The sequence below is a fragment of the Hemitrygon akajei genome, chromosome 5 (assembly GCF_048418815.1).
Source record: "Hemitrygon akajei chromosome 5, sHemAka1.3, whole genome shotgun sequence".
Classification (NCBI taxonomy): domain Eukaryota; kingdom Metazoa; phylum Chordata; class Chondrichthyes; order Myliobatiformes; family Dasyatidae; genus Hemitrygon; species Hemitrygon akajei.
Window position 1 is genome coordinate 114,636,016 of NC_133128.1, and position 16,457 is coordinate 114,652,472.

The window sequence follows — 16,457 nt, forward strand, 5'->3', positions numbered from 1 at the left end:
ACTCCTGCGGAGTTAGCGTGTATGAACCTTGGAAGCTGGTGTGGATGGGTGCATGACAAAACACGGTGAGTGTGTGCCTTCAAGCTTTTGTACCTCCTTCCTGACGGTAGCAGTAAGAAGAGGGTATGTTCTGGCTGATGGGGGTCCTTAATAATGGATGCCACCTTTTTGAGGCACCGCTCCTTGAAGATGTCCTGCATACTACGGAGGTCAGTGCGCATGTTGGAACTGACTTAAGTTTACAACTCTCAGCAACTACTTCGATCATCCGCAGTAGTTCCCCCCCCCCCCCCCATACTAGATGCTGATGCAGCCAGTTAGAATGCTTTGGCAGGTACATCTGTAGAAATTTGCAAGGGTCTTTGGTTACATACTCAAACTCCTAATGAAATATGTTGGGTCTAGGTTAGGTCCTCAGAGATATTGACACACAGGAACTTGAAATTGCTCACTCTCCACTTCTGATCCCTCAATGAGGACTGGTGTGTGTCAGCTCATCTTACCCTTTCTAAAGTCCTCAGTCAATTCCTTGGTCTTACTGACATTGAGTGCAAGGTTGTTGCTGCGACACCGCTCAACTAGCTGGTGTATTTCACTCCTGTATGCCCTCCCGTAACCATCAGAGACTCTGCCAAAAATGGTTGTATCATCAGTAACTCTATAGATGGCACTTGAAACGTGCCTAGCCACACAGTCATGGGTGTAGAGAGATTAGAGGAATGGGCTAAGCACACATCCCTGAGGTGTGTCAGTGTTGATCGTCAGTGAGGTAGAGATGTTGTTTCCAGTCAGCACAGATTGTGGTCTTCCGATTAGGAAGTCGAGGATCCAGTTACAGAGGCCCAAGTTATGGAGCTTTTTGATCAGAACTGTGAGAATGATGGTGTTAAATGCTGAGCTGTAGTCAATAAACAGCATCCTGATGTAAGTATTTATATTGTCCAGGTGATCCAAGGCCTTGTTGAGAGCCGATGAGATCGCATCCACCGTAGACCTACTGTGGTGAAAGGCAAATTGCAGTGGGTCTAGATTCTTGCTGAGGCAGGAGTTGATTCTCAAAGCATTTCGTCACTGTAGATATGTGCTACTGAATGATAATCATTAAGGCAGCTCACCCTGCTCTTTTTGGGCACTGGTATAATTGTTGCCCTTTTGAAGCAGTCAAAACTAGCGTCAGTCCCGTGCACTAGTCTGGCTATTAGAATCAACACCCTGCTTGGAGCGAACAGTTTTTAAATAGAGTCAGTTGCATGTGTTTGTGTTCAAAACAATGATTTTTGTCACTGATGGTTGGTGAAAAATAAGCAGTACGACAATGTAGAACTGTATTGCTCACACCAAGTGCTGGAGGAACTCAGCAAACCAGGCAGCATCCAGGAAAAAGATTTTGGGCTGAAATGTCGACTGTATACTTTTCCTAGATGCTGCCTGGCCTGGCCTGCTGAGTTCCTCCAGCATTTTATGTGTGTTCCTTGGATTTCCAGCATCTGCAGATTTTCTCTTGTCGGTATTGTTCACTGTGGTTTCAAGCATTCAGGTTTGGAGATGCCAAAACAGCCATCAGACAGTACTGAGCAAGCAGTTTTAGAAGAGCATCAGTCATGTGTGCATGTGTTATGTTATCAATTTGGACAATGGACACATCCAAAAGGCAGTAATTTTTGATAGTTATTAATATTATTTTGACCTTGTGCAAGAAGACATTATCTGCATTAAGTGTCTGCACTGATTTTGTTCATTTACAGACAATCAAAAGAACACAGCAGCATTGAATTCTTCTGTCAATGACTATTAGGAACTATCAGTTTAATAATGCTGTAGTACTATTGGTAGTGTTCCAATTTGTTATGTATTTCATTTAAATGCACAATTTGCTACTCAGTTAAATGCTGGTTTGTCTTTCGTTATGTCTTTTAACTATCTATAAGGCATTTATTTTGAGAGGACTGGAATATAAAAGAAAGATGTAATGTTAAAGCTTTATAAGGTACAGGTGAGGCCTCACTTGGAGTATTATGAGTAGTTTTGGACTCCTTATCTTGGAAAGGGTGTGCTGACATTGGAGAGAGTTCAAAGGAGGTTCACAAAAATGGTATCAGAATTGAAAAGCTCATCTTATGAGGAGCGTTTGGTGGCTCTGGGCCTGTCCTCACTGGAATTTGGAAGAATGAGGAGGGATCTATTGAATCATGTGAAAGGTCTTGATAGAGTGGATGTGGAGAGGATGTTTCCTATGGTGGGAGAGGCTAAGACCAGAGAACACACCCTCAGAATAGAAGGATGTCCATTTAGAAAGGAGATGAGGAATTTGTGAATCTGTGGAATTTGTTGCCACAGGTGGTTGTGGAGGCCAAGTCATCGGGTATATTTAAGGCAGAGGTTGACAGATTTTTGATTAGTCAGGGCATGAAGGGATATGGGGAGAAGGCAGAGATTGGGGCTAAGTGGGAAATGGATCAGCCATGGTGAAATGGTGGAGCAGACTCATTGGGCTAATTGGCCTAATTCTGCTTATATAATCTTATAGTCTTATGGTCTTATTTTTATGTAACTTTGGCTAATTGGTGCTGCCACTTAATTGGGCCAAATATGTACTAGTCCCAATGTGCCCCAATTAACCAGAATCCACTGTATATATAATTACAGAGTCCTTGAATGTCCTTATGACTACTAGAGTCCTTGAAAGTGAGTCCATAGGTTGTAGAATCATTTCAGAGTCGTGATGCATGACATTATCCATGCCAGTTCCAGGGGCCTGATGGTTGTAGGGTGATAAATGTTCCTGAACCTAGTGTTGTGGGATCTAATGCTCGTGAACTTCCTGCCCGATGGTATGGGCAGAGTGCATGGCCAGGATGGTGCGGTCCTGTCTAGAGTCAATACTTTGACTCTAATAGTATTTTATTCTCCCCACATCCCACCAACTCCCCCTGAGATTTTATCACTGACCCACACACTGGGGGCCAATTAACCCACTAACCCACACTTCCTTTGAATATGGGAGGAAACTAGAGTGCCCAGGGGAAACCCAAGTAGTCACAAAGAGAACATGCAAACTCCACACCGACAGCGCCCAAAGTTGGATCGAACCTGGTTGTCTAGAGTTGTGAGGCAGCGGCTCTACCAGCTGTGTCTACCAGCAGCTCTACCAGCTGCCTCACTGCCCAGTTCCATGGAGGTTATGAAATGATAGGAAGGCCAATCAGCCCATCTTTGAACTAACTGTCCGGTTAATCCCAACTCACATTCTGCAATTTCTCCAACCCCTTTCTGTGCGCTCTTGTTCAATCTGCCTCTACTGCCCTTTGGACATCATGTTCCAATTAAATTCCATCTGCCATTCCTTGGCCCATTTCCCCAGTCCATCTAGGTCCTGTTGAAATATTAGATGACCTTCTTCACTGTCCACTACGCCTTCATCTCTCCTCTCTCTGCAGGAGAACTGTTCCTCTTCCCTCAGGTTCACATCCCTATTGACCCTCAAAAACTTTTATCGATCACCCACAGAAAGCATCACGGCTTGTATAGCAACTGCTCTGTCCATGGCTGCAAGAAATTAGAGTTTTTGACACAGCTCAGCGCATCACAGGAACCAGCCTCCCCTCCATGCACTCAGTCTACTCTTCTTGCTGACTCGGTAAAGCATAATCAAAGACCCCGCTCACCCTGTAGATTCTCGCTTCTCCTCTTCTCCCCCCAACCCCCCACCACAATCAAATAGAAGATACAAAATCCTGAAAGTACGTAGCACCAGGCTCAAGGACAGCTTCTACCCCACTGTTATAAACCTATTGAGCAGTCCCCTAGGATGTTAAGATGGACTCTTGACCTCAGACTACCTAATTATGACCTTTCACCTTATTGTCTAACAACACTGCACTTCCTCTAACTATAACACTTTATTCTGCATTCTATTAAAGTTTTGCCTTGTACTACCTTGATGCTCTGTTGTAATGAATGACTTGTAATGAAACTTTTGAATGACTACTGTCCAGTGGCCCTGACCCTAGAGACACTGGTCCTGGCTCACCTCCGACCTTTGGTCAGATCAGTCCTCGCAGTTTGCCTACCAGGAGCACTTTGGAGTCGATGATGTTGTTCACAACCTGCAAAACAAAGCCTACTCCCATTTGGATAAGCAGGGTAGCACTGTGAGGATCATGTTGTTCGATTTCTCAATACCATACAGCCCTCATTGCTGGGGGAAAGCTCCGTTCAGTGGAGGTTGACACCCCCATTGTATCCTGGATAATGGACTACCTGACTGGCAGACAACAGTTTGTGCAGCTTCAGAGCTGTGTATCAGACATGGCTGTACGCCACACTGGGGCCCACAGGGATCGGTATTGGCTCCCTTCCTGTTAACCCGGACAAAGGAAATGGTGATGGACTTTAGGAAGACTAAGCCTGCACTGCTGCCTATTAGTATTGATGGTGAGGTCCTACAAGTATCTGGAGGTGCACCTACATGACAGACTTGAGTGGATCACCAACACAGAGGCTGTGTACAAAAAGGCCAGAGTTACTTCTACTTCCTGAGGAGACTGAGGTCCTTTGGAGTGTGCAGGCCTCTCCTTCACATGTTCTACCAGTCTGTTGTCACCAGTACAATCTTCGATGTGGTGGCGTGCTGGGGCAATGGCATCAACATGGGTGATGCCAACAGGCTCAATAAACTGATTAGAAAGACTGGCTTTGTAAAAGGAGTCAAACTAGACACACTGGAGGCTGTGGTAGAACAAAGGACCCTATAGAAAATCCTGGCAATTCCGGACAATGTTTCTCACTCTCTGCGTGCCACCTTGGCTGAACAGAGGAGCACTTTCAGTAATAGACTGAGACAACTGTGCTGCTCCAAGAGCACTATATGAAGTAATTCTTGCCCTCAGCCATTAGGCTCTCTACTGAGTCAACCCTATAGCCAGTGGAGTGATTACCTCTCTTGTTAGACTGTTTCAGGTAATTTATTTTTTATTCTTTCTTTCTTCTCTTCTAATATTTGTACCTGTGCACTTGTAATGCTACTGTGACACTGTAATTTCCTTTGGGATCAGTAGAATATCCATCTATAACCATATAACCATATAACAATCACAACACGGAAACAGGCCATTCTGGCCCTCCTAGTCTGTGCCGAACTCTTAATCTCACCTAGTCCCACCTACCTGCACTCAGCCCATAACCTTCCACTCCTTTCCTGTCCATATACCTATCCAATTTTACCTTAAATGACACAATGCCTCTACTACTTCTACAGGAAGCTCATTCCATCTAATACAAGACAAGCTTTACACTGTATCTCACTGTGACAATAGTAAGCTCATTAACCAATGGCAACAGGTCAGTGAGGGAACCTCCTCTTGATTTGCTCCTCCCATCCTCCCTCAGCTAATGATTCAGGGTTTTTTATGAGCACTAAGTGTGGCATCGAAGAACCCTTCTTACGACTACCATCAAGCAGGAGGTACAAGGTCCTCGACACATGTGACAATAATAAACCAATTTATCTATTTAGCAAACCCTTTTGATTCAAGTCCTTGGGTCAAAGACATTCCTGCCATTGGAAGCAGTTGAACCTCATCTTGCCAACAACTTTGTTAAATTTTTATGTAACAATATTATTCTATTGTATAGCAGGAAAACGAGCCCTTTGGCCCATCGTATCCATACTAATCTTCCATTTCCCATCACCCCTAATCCCAAAAAACAAGTGAAAAAGTTGCTCCCCTTTAAATCTTTCCCCTCTCACCTTAAGGCTATGCCCTCTAGTTTTGGTCTCCATCCTGGGAAAAAGACCCTCATGATTATATAAACCTCTAGGTCACCATAAGGTGTAGCAGCAGAATTGGGCAATTCAGTCCATCGAGTCCTCCACCATTCCCTCATGGCTGATTTATTATCCCTCTCAACCCTATTTTCCTGCCCTCTCCTGCTAACCTTTGAGGCCCTTACTAATCAAGAACCTATCAGCCTATCAAGCCTTAAATATACCCAATGACTTAGCCACCACAGCTACCTATGGCAAAGAAGTCCACAGAATCTACACCGTCTGGCTGAAGAAATGGTTCCTCCTCTCTGATCTAAATGGTTGTGCTTCAATTCTGAGTCTGTGCCCTCTGGTCCTAGACTACCCCACATAGGAAACATCCTCTCCACATCCACTCTATCTGTGCCCTCTGGTCCTAGACTCCCCCACATAGGAAACATCCTCTCCACATCCACTCTATCTGTGCTCACTGCTCCTAGACTTCCTCACCATAGGAAATATCCTCTGCACATCCACTCATCATGGCCTTTCATTATTCGATATTTCAGTGAGATCTCCCCTCAATCTTCTCGCCCCTCAGCCTCCTCTTCCAGGGAAAATATTCCCAGCCTGTCCAGTCTGTCTGATAACTCAGGCCCTCCAAGGCCAGTAATATCCCTGTGGATCATCTCTGTAAACTTTCCAACTTAATGAATTCCTCTTACAGCTAGACAACAGAGCTGCACTAAATACTCCACCAACAACTAGAATATGAAAACAAGGATATAATGCTCAGGGTTTGTAAGGCATTGGTCAGACTACATTTGGAATATTGTCAGCCATTATGGGTCCCTTATCTAAGAAATGATGTGCTAGCTTTGGAGAGGGTCCAAAGACCATTCATGAGAATGATCCTTTAGGTTATTTAGCCAGGAGAAGGCTGGAGAATGGGGTTGAGAGTGATAATAAATCAGCCATGATAGAATGGCAGAGCAGACTCAATGGGCTGAATGGTCTAATTCTGCTCCAATGTTTTATGGTCCTAACATCTCATACAGTTGTAACATGACATCCCAACTCTTGTATTCAGTGCTTCAAATGATGAAGGTTGTGTACCAAATGGCTTCTTCACCACCTGTGTTTCCACTTTCAGGGAACTATGTACTTGTATCTCAGGGTCTCACTGTTCCATAACACTATCCAGGGCCCTAACCCTTACTGTGCAAGTTATTTCTTGGTATAATGCTATTGGTATAATGTCCTTGCTAATACTTGTGCAAAAGATAAGGCTAAGGCATTTGCAACAATCTTCAGTCAGAAATGCCAAGTAGATGATCCAGCTCGGCCTCCAGAAGTCCCCGACATCCCAGATGTTAGTATGCAGCCAATCCGATTCACTCCACGTGATATCAAGAAATGGCCGAAAGCACTGGATACTGTAAAGACTATGGGCCCAGACAAAATCCCGGCAATAGTCCTGAAGACTTGTGCTCTAGAACTTGCCGCACCGCTAGCCAAACTGTTCCAGTACAGCTCCAACACCGGCATCTACCCGGCAATTCCCCAGATACGTCCTGTACAGAAGAAAGAGGACAAGTCTAACCCAGCCAATTACCGGCCTATCAGCTTACTCTCAATCATCAACAAAGTAATGGAAGGAGTCATCAACAGAGCTATCATGCGGTACCTACTTGGCAATAACCTGCTTATGGATGCCCAGTTTAGGTTCCATCAAGGTCACTCAGCTCCTGACCTCATCGTCTCCTTGGTCCAAACATCAACCAAAGAGCTAAATACTAGAGGTGAGGTGACAGTGATAACCCTCAGCATCAAGACAGCATTTGACCAAGTATGACATCAAGGTGCCCTAGCTAAAATGGAGTTAATGGGAATTAGGGGGAAAACCCTGCACTGGTTGGAATCATACCTTACACGAAGAAAGATGGTTGTGGTGGTAGAGGTCAATCATCCCATCCTCAGGACATCACTGCAGGAGTTCCTCAGGGAAGTGTCCTAGAACCAATCATTTCAGTTGCTTCATCAATGACCCTCCTTTCATCATAAGGTCAGAAGTGGGGATGTTTGCAGATGACTGCTCAATGTTCTGCACCATTCGTGACTCCTCAGATAGTGAAGCAATTCATACCCAAATGCAGCAGGACCTGGACAATATCCAGGCTTGGGCTGACAAGTGGCAAGTGATATTCGAGCCATGCTAGTGCCAGGCAATGCCCATCTACAACATGAGAGACACTAACCATCGTCCCTTGACATTCAGTGGCATCACTATCAATGAATCCCCTACCATCAACATCCTGGGGGTTACCATTGACAGGAAACTGAACTGGTCCACCAATATAAACACCCTGGTTACCAGAGCAGGTCAAAGGCTAGGAATCCTGCAACATGTAACTCGCCTCCTGACTCCCCAAAGCCTGTCCACCATCTACAAGGCTCAGGTCAGGAGTGTAATGGAATACTCGCCACTCGCCTGGATGAGTGCAGCTCCATCAACACTCAAGAAGCTTGACACCAGCCAGTACAAGGCAGCCCACTCGATTGGTACCCCTTCCACAAGCATCCAATCCCTCCATCATCAATGAACAGTTGCAGCAGTGTGTGCTATCTACAAGATGCACTACAACAACACACCAAAGTTCCTAAGGCAGCACCTTCCACACCCACGACCACTACCATCTAGAAGGACAAGAAAAGCAGATACCTGGGAGCACCATCAAGTATCCCCCTCCAAGTCACTCATCATTCTGACTTGGAAACATATCGCCGTTCCTTCATTGTTGCTGGGTCAAAATCATGGATTTCCCTCTCCAACAGCACTGTGAGTGTACCTTCACCTCAGGGACTGTAGCGGTTCAAGAAGACAGCTCATCAGCACCTTCTGATGGGGAAGGGCAACCAGGGAGGGGCGATAAATGCTGGCTTAGCTGGCAATGCCCACATCCGTAAATGAATAAATAATTTCTTAAAAATAAAATAATCTGACATTCATTGGCCCATTCCCCAGTCCATCTAGGTCCTTATAATCTTAGATAACCTTCATCATAGAGTCCTGGATCACTGCAGCACAGAAACATACTCCTGAGCCCTTCCTGTCTATTCACTGCCCACTATACCACCATCTCTTCTCTCACTGTGTCCACTCCCTTTCCAAAAATCACAGGATGGACTCACCTGTGTGTCGGCCTCCATGTTTTTGGGGTCCTGAGTCTTGTCATGCTCCTCTCCCATAAGCGGCACGGTGACGAAGGGGTCTTTGAAGAGATTGTCTTCTTGGTGAACTTGGTAGCCAGTCAGGACAGAGGACATGTTAGAATTTCCAGACCGAGGGAAGAAACTTCCCTCCTTTTCATCATTCGGGTGGCTGGAACAGAGGTGGTAGCTTAGATTAGAGGCTCAAGGGCACATAGGGGCTGAAGGTGTCACGGAGGAGTCATGAGGGCCTGGGTGCTTGGGTTCAAAGCTCCATGAGAGTCCAGAAGTTGAGGCCAAAGGTAAAGCCCATGAACAGCAAGTCCTTGGTTGAAGTCCAAGGTTAAATGTGCGATATCTACGTATCTGAGACTCTGGGACCAAGGACTGGAGACCTGGAAATAGTTTGTCCTGGAGTTGGAGACCTGTGTGTGTTGGTGGAAGGGATGGGATAGGGACTTGTTGTTGGTGCCAGAATGTTTGGCAACGTTTGTGGGTTGCCCTCGGTACATCCTTGTGTTGTGTTAGTCACCAACCAAAGCAATGCATTTCACTGTATGTTTTAATGTACGTCTGAATCTTTTAGCTGTGTACAAGTGTGCTCTGCCATCCATTAGAAGTCATGGATCTTCACCATCTTCCTGCACTATTCTCATCTCCCTTGACTCTCTAATGTCAAAAAACCATCAACCTCTGTTTGAATAAACTTAGTATCTGTATCTCCACCAATCACTGGGTTAGTAAATCCCAAAGATTCATTGCCCTCTGAATGAAAAAAAAGAATCTCCTCGGCCCTAAATGGGCTGTCCTTTATTCTGTAAATGTTAATACTGACTCTTTATAAGGCATTGGTCAGTATTGTGAGCAGTTTTGTGTCCCTTACTGAAGAAAGGATGTGCTGGCATTGGAGAGGCTCAGAGGTGGCTCATGAGAATGATCCCAGGAATGAAAAGGTTATCGTATGAGGAGTGTTTGATCATGCTGGGACTGTGCTCACTGGAGTTTAGAAGAATGAGGGGGGAATTTCATTGCAACTGAATATTGAATGGCCTAGATAGAGTGGACGTAGAGAAGATGTTTCCTATATTTGTGGAGTCTAGGACCAGCAGGCACGGCCTCAGAATAGAAGAGATGAGATGTGGAGGAATTTCTTCAGCCAGTGTGTAGTGAATCTGTGGAATTCATCGTCACAGATGGCTGAAGAGGCAAGTCATTTGGTATATTTAAAGCAGGGGTCAATATGTTCTTGATTAGTAAGAGCGTCAAAGGTTATGGAGAAAAGGCGGGAGAATGGGGTTGAGAGAGAAAATAAATCATAATCGTATGGTAAAGCAGACTTGACGGGCCTAATTCTGCTCCAGTGTCTTATGGTACCCTGGTTCTAAACTTTGCAGCCAGGGAGACATCCTCCCCATATCCAGTCTGTTGAATCCTGTAAGATCATCCTAAGGTTCACTTAACTCTCATCCTTCTGAACCCTTTGATTAGGTTCCAGTTTGGGCATCTGTAATCTTTTACATAAATGCCAATAACACATCAATTCCAGCCTGTAACTCATACCCAGCCATTGTTGTTTTTATAATTAATTCCATCATGGAACATTCAATAAGATTACTGCCTCTAACCTATATGGGGATCTGTATTCTATATATAATTCCCTTAACGCTTTGGTTAGATCCCAGCCTGTAACGCTCCTGGGATCTAGTATTCTTAAGAGAAAGCCCCTGAAAACATCAATTAGATCTCAACATGAAACTAACATCCAGTTATGTGTTATTCTATACAAAACCCCCTGAAACCACGGGTTTGATCAGCTTGTGACTCTTGGGAATCTGAATTGTTGATCCCAGCCTGTAACCCATTCCTGAGAATCTGCTTTTCTACATATAAATGAACCAGAACCCCTGGATTAGATCCCAGCCTGTAACCCTCTCCCAGGATCTATCTTGTATATAAAACCTCCAGATCTGTTATTCTATATATAAAACCCCCTTGGATTAAATCCCAGCCTGTAACCCACTCCCAGCGATCTGTTGTTCTCTTTATAAATCTGGATTAGAGCCTACCCTGGGGATCTGTCATTCTACATACAATCCCCCGAACCTCTTGTTTAGATTCCCTCAACGCTCATGGACCCAGCTCCAAGTGTGATCAATGTGTCCCATACTCGTACCTGTGTTTGACCAGTAAGGCTTTCAGTACATTAGTTCTGTCCTCGGCTTTGATCTGGTCCGTGATGACCATGGTTTCCACCACGAGATGAGCAATTCCAGGTAAAGTCTTCTGCTCCAGGTCCAACAGCACTGCCCCTGTGAGAGTCATGGATCAGATTTTACCAGATGAGCTTTATTTGTTACCCGTGCATCAAAACACACTGTCAGGCCTGCACAGGTAGGCAGCTCCTGATCTCCATCCAACTAACAGGAGTCACCTGCTGCCTATTAGAACTCAGCTCTCATCCACAGTCCTTGTTCACCCTTTGAACTTGCCAGCCTCAACCAGTTGCTCCTAACCAGCCTTGTTGCCTCATATCTGTTCTCTCTTGTTTGGTGGCCCCTTGTGGCTTGTTGCTTGGCAGTTTGTTATTAAAGTTATCGCTCACTGCTTAATCACCTCTGCTGCTCTGCTTTTGGGTCAAGCTCCTCTACATTTCCTGACACCCACAGTGAAAGATTTTGTTTTGCACCAATGACCAAACCAGTCCAAGGTTGTGCAGTTGGGAACAGCCCATAAGCATTGCTATGCTTTCTGCACCACTGTAGCATGCCTACAACTTACTAACCCTAACCTATACATCTTTGGAATGTGGGAGGAAACCAGAGCACTTGGAGGAAACCCATGCAGTCACAGGGAGAATATATAGTACAAACTCCTTACAGACAGCAGTGGTAATTGAACCTGGGCCACTGGCACTGTTAGGCATTAAAGATTAGCTTTATCTGTCACATGTACATCAAAACATATGGTGAATTGCATCGTTTGCATCAGCAGCCAAGACAATCCAAAGGTGTGTTGGGGGCTGCCTGCAAGTATCACCATGCTTTTTGCACTGAATTAGTATGCCCGCAACCCACTCACCCTAACCTGCACATCTTTGACAGACAGACAGACAGACATACTTTATTGATCCCGAGGGAATGTGGGAAGAAACCGGAATGCTTGGAGAAAACCCACACGGTGACAGGGAAAACATACAAACCCCTTACAGACAGCAGTGGGAATTGAACTCAAAGTGTTACGCTCACTGCTATGCTACCATATTGTCCTGTTAGTATACATCGATGTTGGGAGCATCAAGGAGATCTTCAACACTTGGTGCCTCAAGAAGGCAGCATTCATCACTGAGGACCCTCGCCATCCAGGACATACCCTCTTCTCATAACTACCATTGCAAGGAGGTAAACGAGCCTGACGGCACACACTCAACTTCCTAGTAACAGCTTCTTCCTCTCCACCATCAGATTTCTGGACAGTTCATGAACCCGTGAACACTACCTCACTAATCCTTTTCTTTGCACTATTTATTTTGCAATTTATAGTAACACTTTATCTTTGCAGTGCATTGAATAACAACACAATAGTGACACATCACTATTACAGTATTACAGTAGTGTACCAGTTAGCTTCATGCTTTAAAGTGTCAGCAATCGGAGTCACTCTCCACCACTGTCTGTAAGGAGTTTGTATGCTCATCCCATGTTGTGTGTGTTTTCTCTGGGTGTACTCCGGTTTCCTCCCACATTCCAAAGACACGGTTTGCGGTTGGGGTTGGTGAGTTGTGGCATGCTATTTTGGTGCCAGAAGTGTGATAACACTTGCCAGCTGACCAAGCACAGTCTTGGACTGTGTTGGTTGTTGACACGAATGGTGCATTTCGAGGGACATGTGACACACAAAGCTAACCTTTATCTTTATCAAATCAAATTTCACATCATCTAAGTCCAGGATAGTAAACCTGATTCGGATTCTGACTCCCGTTGATTCAATGACCTTGATGATGGAGTGGCCTTATGATGGAAGGGTTGGCTAAGTCAGTGAGTTGGGGCTGACCTTGAGCGATGGTCTTCCTCAGCTCCAGTAGACTCCGGAAGGTCAATGAGGCCACGTGCGGCTTCCCCCACCGGTCCGTCTCTGACTCCACGTCCTCCTCGAACTTGATCCACCGTGCTGTCTCCTGCCAGGTCATCTCATTGTTCTTGTCCACTACCAGTTCGTTCAGCTCGACAAAGACCTGCACAAAGGCATGGAGACAGGGCTGTGGGTAAGGGGGTGGAATGCAATGAACCCACCTCCCCACTCTCTAAACTGGCCAGGCAGGTCAGAGTTCTACAGCACAGATGCAAGCCCCTTGGCCCAACTCGTCTGAGTTGGTATGGCCCATCACCATCTGCTACGGAGGCATGGGATCGTAAGAGGCTCAGTTGTAGACTCAGTCAGCCAACTCCACCTGGGCACTAGCCTCCACCACTGAACATTACTTCAAAAGGTTCATTCATCATTGAGAACCCACACCATCTGGGACATACCCTCTTCTCATTACTATCATCAGAGAGAAGGCAGAGGAGCCTGAAGACACATACTCAATGTTTTAGAACAGCTTCTTCCTCTCTGCCATCAGGTTTCTGAACGGTCTATGATCCATATCTTGTTATTCCTCTTTTGCACTATTTGTTCATTTATTTTTATTGTAATAATTATTTATTTTTATATTACTGTACAACTGCCTCAAATTTCATGACCAATGCCAGTGACATTGACTCTGAATCTGATTCTGACCAAGCTTCCTTCCCGGGCTACTTCCATTTGTCTGTATTTGGCCCATATCCCTCTAAACCTTTCCTGTCCAAATATCTTTTAGATGTTGTAATGGTACACCCACCTCTACCATCTCCTCTGTCAACTTGTTCCACACATACCCACGAACCCTCTATGTGGAAAAGCTTGCCTCTCGGGTCCACTTTAAATCTTTCCCCTCTCACATTAATCCTGTACCCACAAGCCTCTGTATCCAGCTTACCAACCAACCCAGAAACCTCCATATCTAGCACATCATTCTCTGTAATGTTGGGATTAGAGCACAAAATGCATCTGTCCCTCCCGCCACTCTCAGTTTTCTGTGAGGACCTATGTTAGTCCCACTCATCCCACCTAGCAAGGGGCACAAGTGCTACACCTGCTCCTACACCTCATCTCTCACCACCATCAGGGCCCCAAACAGTCCTTCTGGGTGAGCCAACTGTTCACCTGTGAGTCTGTCGGTGTCACCTACTGTACCTGGTTCTCCCAGTGCAGCACCCTCTACGTTGATGTGACCCAATGTAGACTGGGGAGGACAGCATTGTTGAGCACCTTTTTCCAGACAGAAACAAAAGGCAGGATCTCCTAGTGGCCACCAATTTCAATTCAACTTCCCATTCCCACTTGACATGTCGATCTATGGCCTCCTCTACCGTTATGATAAGGCCACACTCAGGTTGGAGGAGCAACATCTCATATTCGGTCTGGGTAGCCTCTAACTTGATGGCATGCTGGTCGATTTCTTGAACTAATGGTAATTTCTCACCCCTCCCTCTTCTCTCTTTTTCTACTCCTCATTCTGATTTCCTTCTCAGCACTTCTCACTTGCCCATCATCTCCCTTTGGTGATCCTCCTCCTTTCCTTTCTTCCATGGTCCACTCTCCTTCTTCTTCAGCTCTTTTCCACCTTCCAGCTTGTACTCCTCCCCCTCCCACCACCTTCTTATTCTGACCTCTGTCCCTTTCCTTTCTAGTATTAATGAAAGATTGACTGTATTCCTCTCCAAGAATGCTGCTTGGCTTGCTGAGTTCACCAACATTTTGTGTGTTGCTGTTAATCCTGTACACTTTAGTTTTGCACTCCTCTACTCTGGGGAAAAGACTGAAGCCACCCATTGTATCAACACCCTTGTGAATTCGAGAAAGTGTCGCGGAGTGCAGTATGGTGCCCCCTACCTCGTGGGGCTTCCGGTCTTGCTGAATCTTCTTCACACTGGGCACTGGCATCTTGCTACCCTTTTTACTCATTTGCCCTCTTGAAGGTTTCTTGACCAGATGCCGACGAACTCCAGGGTTGTCCTCAAACCTGTGGCCTATGGGTGAAGAAGACAGCAGAGAGAAACATGAAGTCAGTCTGCTCAGAAACAGGCCCTTCAGCCAACCTCCACCCTGACTAGCAACCACCTGTCCACTGCCCATTTACTAGAGTCCTACATGGACCCTGTTTTGTTCTACCCCCATTTTCCTTAAAAGAGACTTGGCCATGCATGTGATAGAAAAACTTGGAGGGATATGGCCAAATGGGATTAGCATATATATTTGTTGTGGACTGGTTGGGCCAAAAGGCCTGTTTCCATGCTGTGACATTATAAGCATGGAAACTCTCCCACCCCTAACCTACTACACACAGCCCTCAGATTCTGCCATTTACCTCCATACATAATACATAGAACAGTATGGCCCTTTGGTTTATGATGTTATGCCAACACAGTTAATCTAATCCTTCCCAGCCTATAACCCTACATTTTTCTATCATCCATATCTCTCTATATCCCCTATGTATCAGCCTCTACCTCCACCCCCAGTTGGGTGTTCCACACATCCACCACTCTGTGTAATAAACTTAACTCTGTCATCTCCCTTAAACTTCTCTCCGCTCATACTAAAGTGGGCGTTCACTGGTTTTGGCCATTGCTCCCCTGGGAAAGAAGTGCTAACTGTCCACTCTCCCTATGGCTTTCATAATTTTGTACATCCCTATCAAGTCGCCCCTCATCCTCCTTCACTCCAAAGAGTGCTTGCTCAACCTTTCCTCATAAGACATGTTTTCTAATATATCTTATGGGGGTACAATTGACAGTGGCCAATGAACCCAACCAATTGACAAGTCTTTGGGATGTGGGAGGAAAGTGCAGTGTAGAAGGTTGCCGTAGGTTACAACAAGACATTGATAGGATGCAGAGCTGGGCTGAGAAGTGGCAGATGGAGTTAAAATCAGAAAGTTGAATACAGGATTAATGGCAGGATTCCTAACTGTGTAGACGAACAGAGGGATCTTGCCATCCATGTCCAAATATCCCTCAAATTTGCTGTGCAGATTGACATAGTTATTAAGAAGACATGTGGTATATAGACCTTCATTAGTGAGGGGATTGAGTTCAAAAGCCACAAGGTAATATTGCATCTCTATGAAACTCTGGTTTAACCATACTTGGAATTTTGTGTTCAATTCTGTTCACTTTATAGAGGGTGCAGAGGAGATTTACCAGGATACTGCCTGGATTAGCCAGCATGTTTTATGAGAATAGGCTGTGTGAGCTAGGGCTTTTCTCTTTGGAGTGTAGGAGGATGAGAGGTGATTTTATAGAGGTTTACAAGAGATAAGAGTCATAGATCGAGTGGATAGCCAGAGACTTTTTTCCAGGGTGGAAATGGCATACAGAACTGGGGTATAATTTTACGGTGGTTGGAAGAAAGTATAGCG

At 45.3% G+C, this 16,457-nt stretch overlaps 1 protein-coding gene across 5 annotated transcripts in view; it reads right to left on the bottom strand.

The window, feature by feature from the left end:
* LOC140728069 (anion exchange protein 3-like) overlaps positions 1-16,457 on the bottom strand; it is a 222,127-nt gene that overhangs the window by 102,723 nt on the left and 102,947 nt on the right. For all 5 annotated transcript variants that reach the window (XM_073046232.1, XM_073046233.1, XM_073046228.1 and 2 more), the window contains exons 7-10: positions 14,930-15,066; positions 13,007-13,187; positions 11,130-11,265; positions 8,939-9,128 (exon numbers count right to left, since the gene is read on the bottom strand). In XM_073046232.1, coding sequence (XP_072902333.1) covers positions 8,939-9,128; positions 11,130-11,265; positions 13,007-13,187; positions 14,930-15,066 — 644 coding nt within the window. The remainder of the gene's footprint in view (positions 1-8,938; positions 9,129-11,129; positions 11,266-13,006; positions 13,188-14,929; positions 15,067-16,457) is intronic.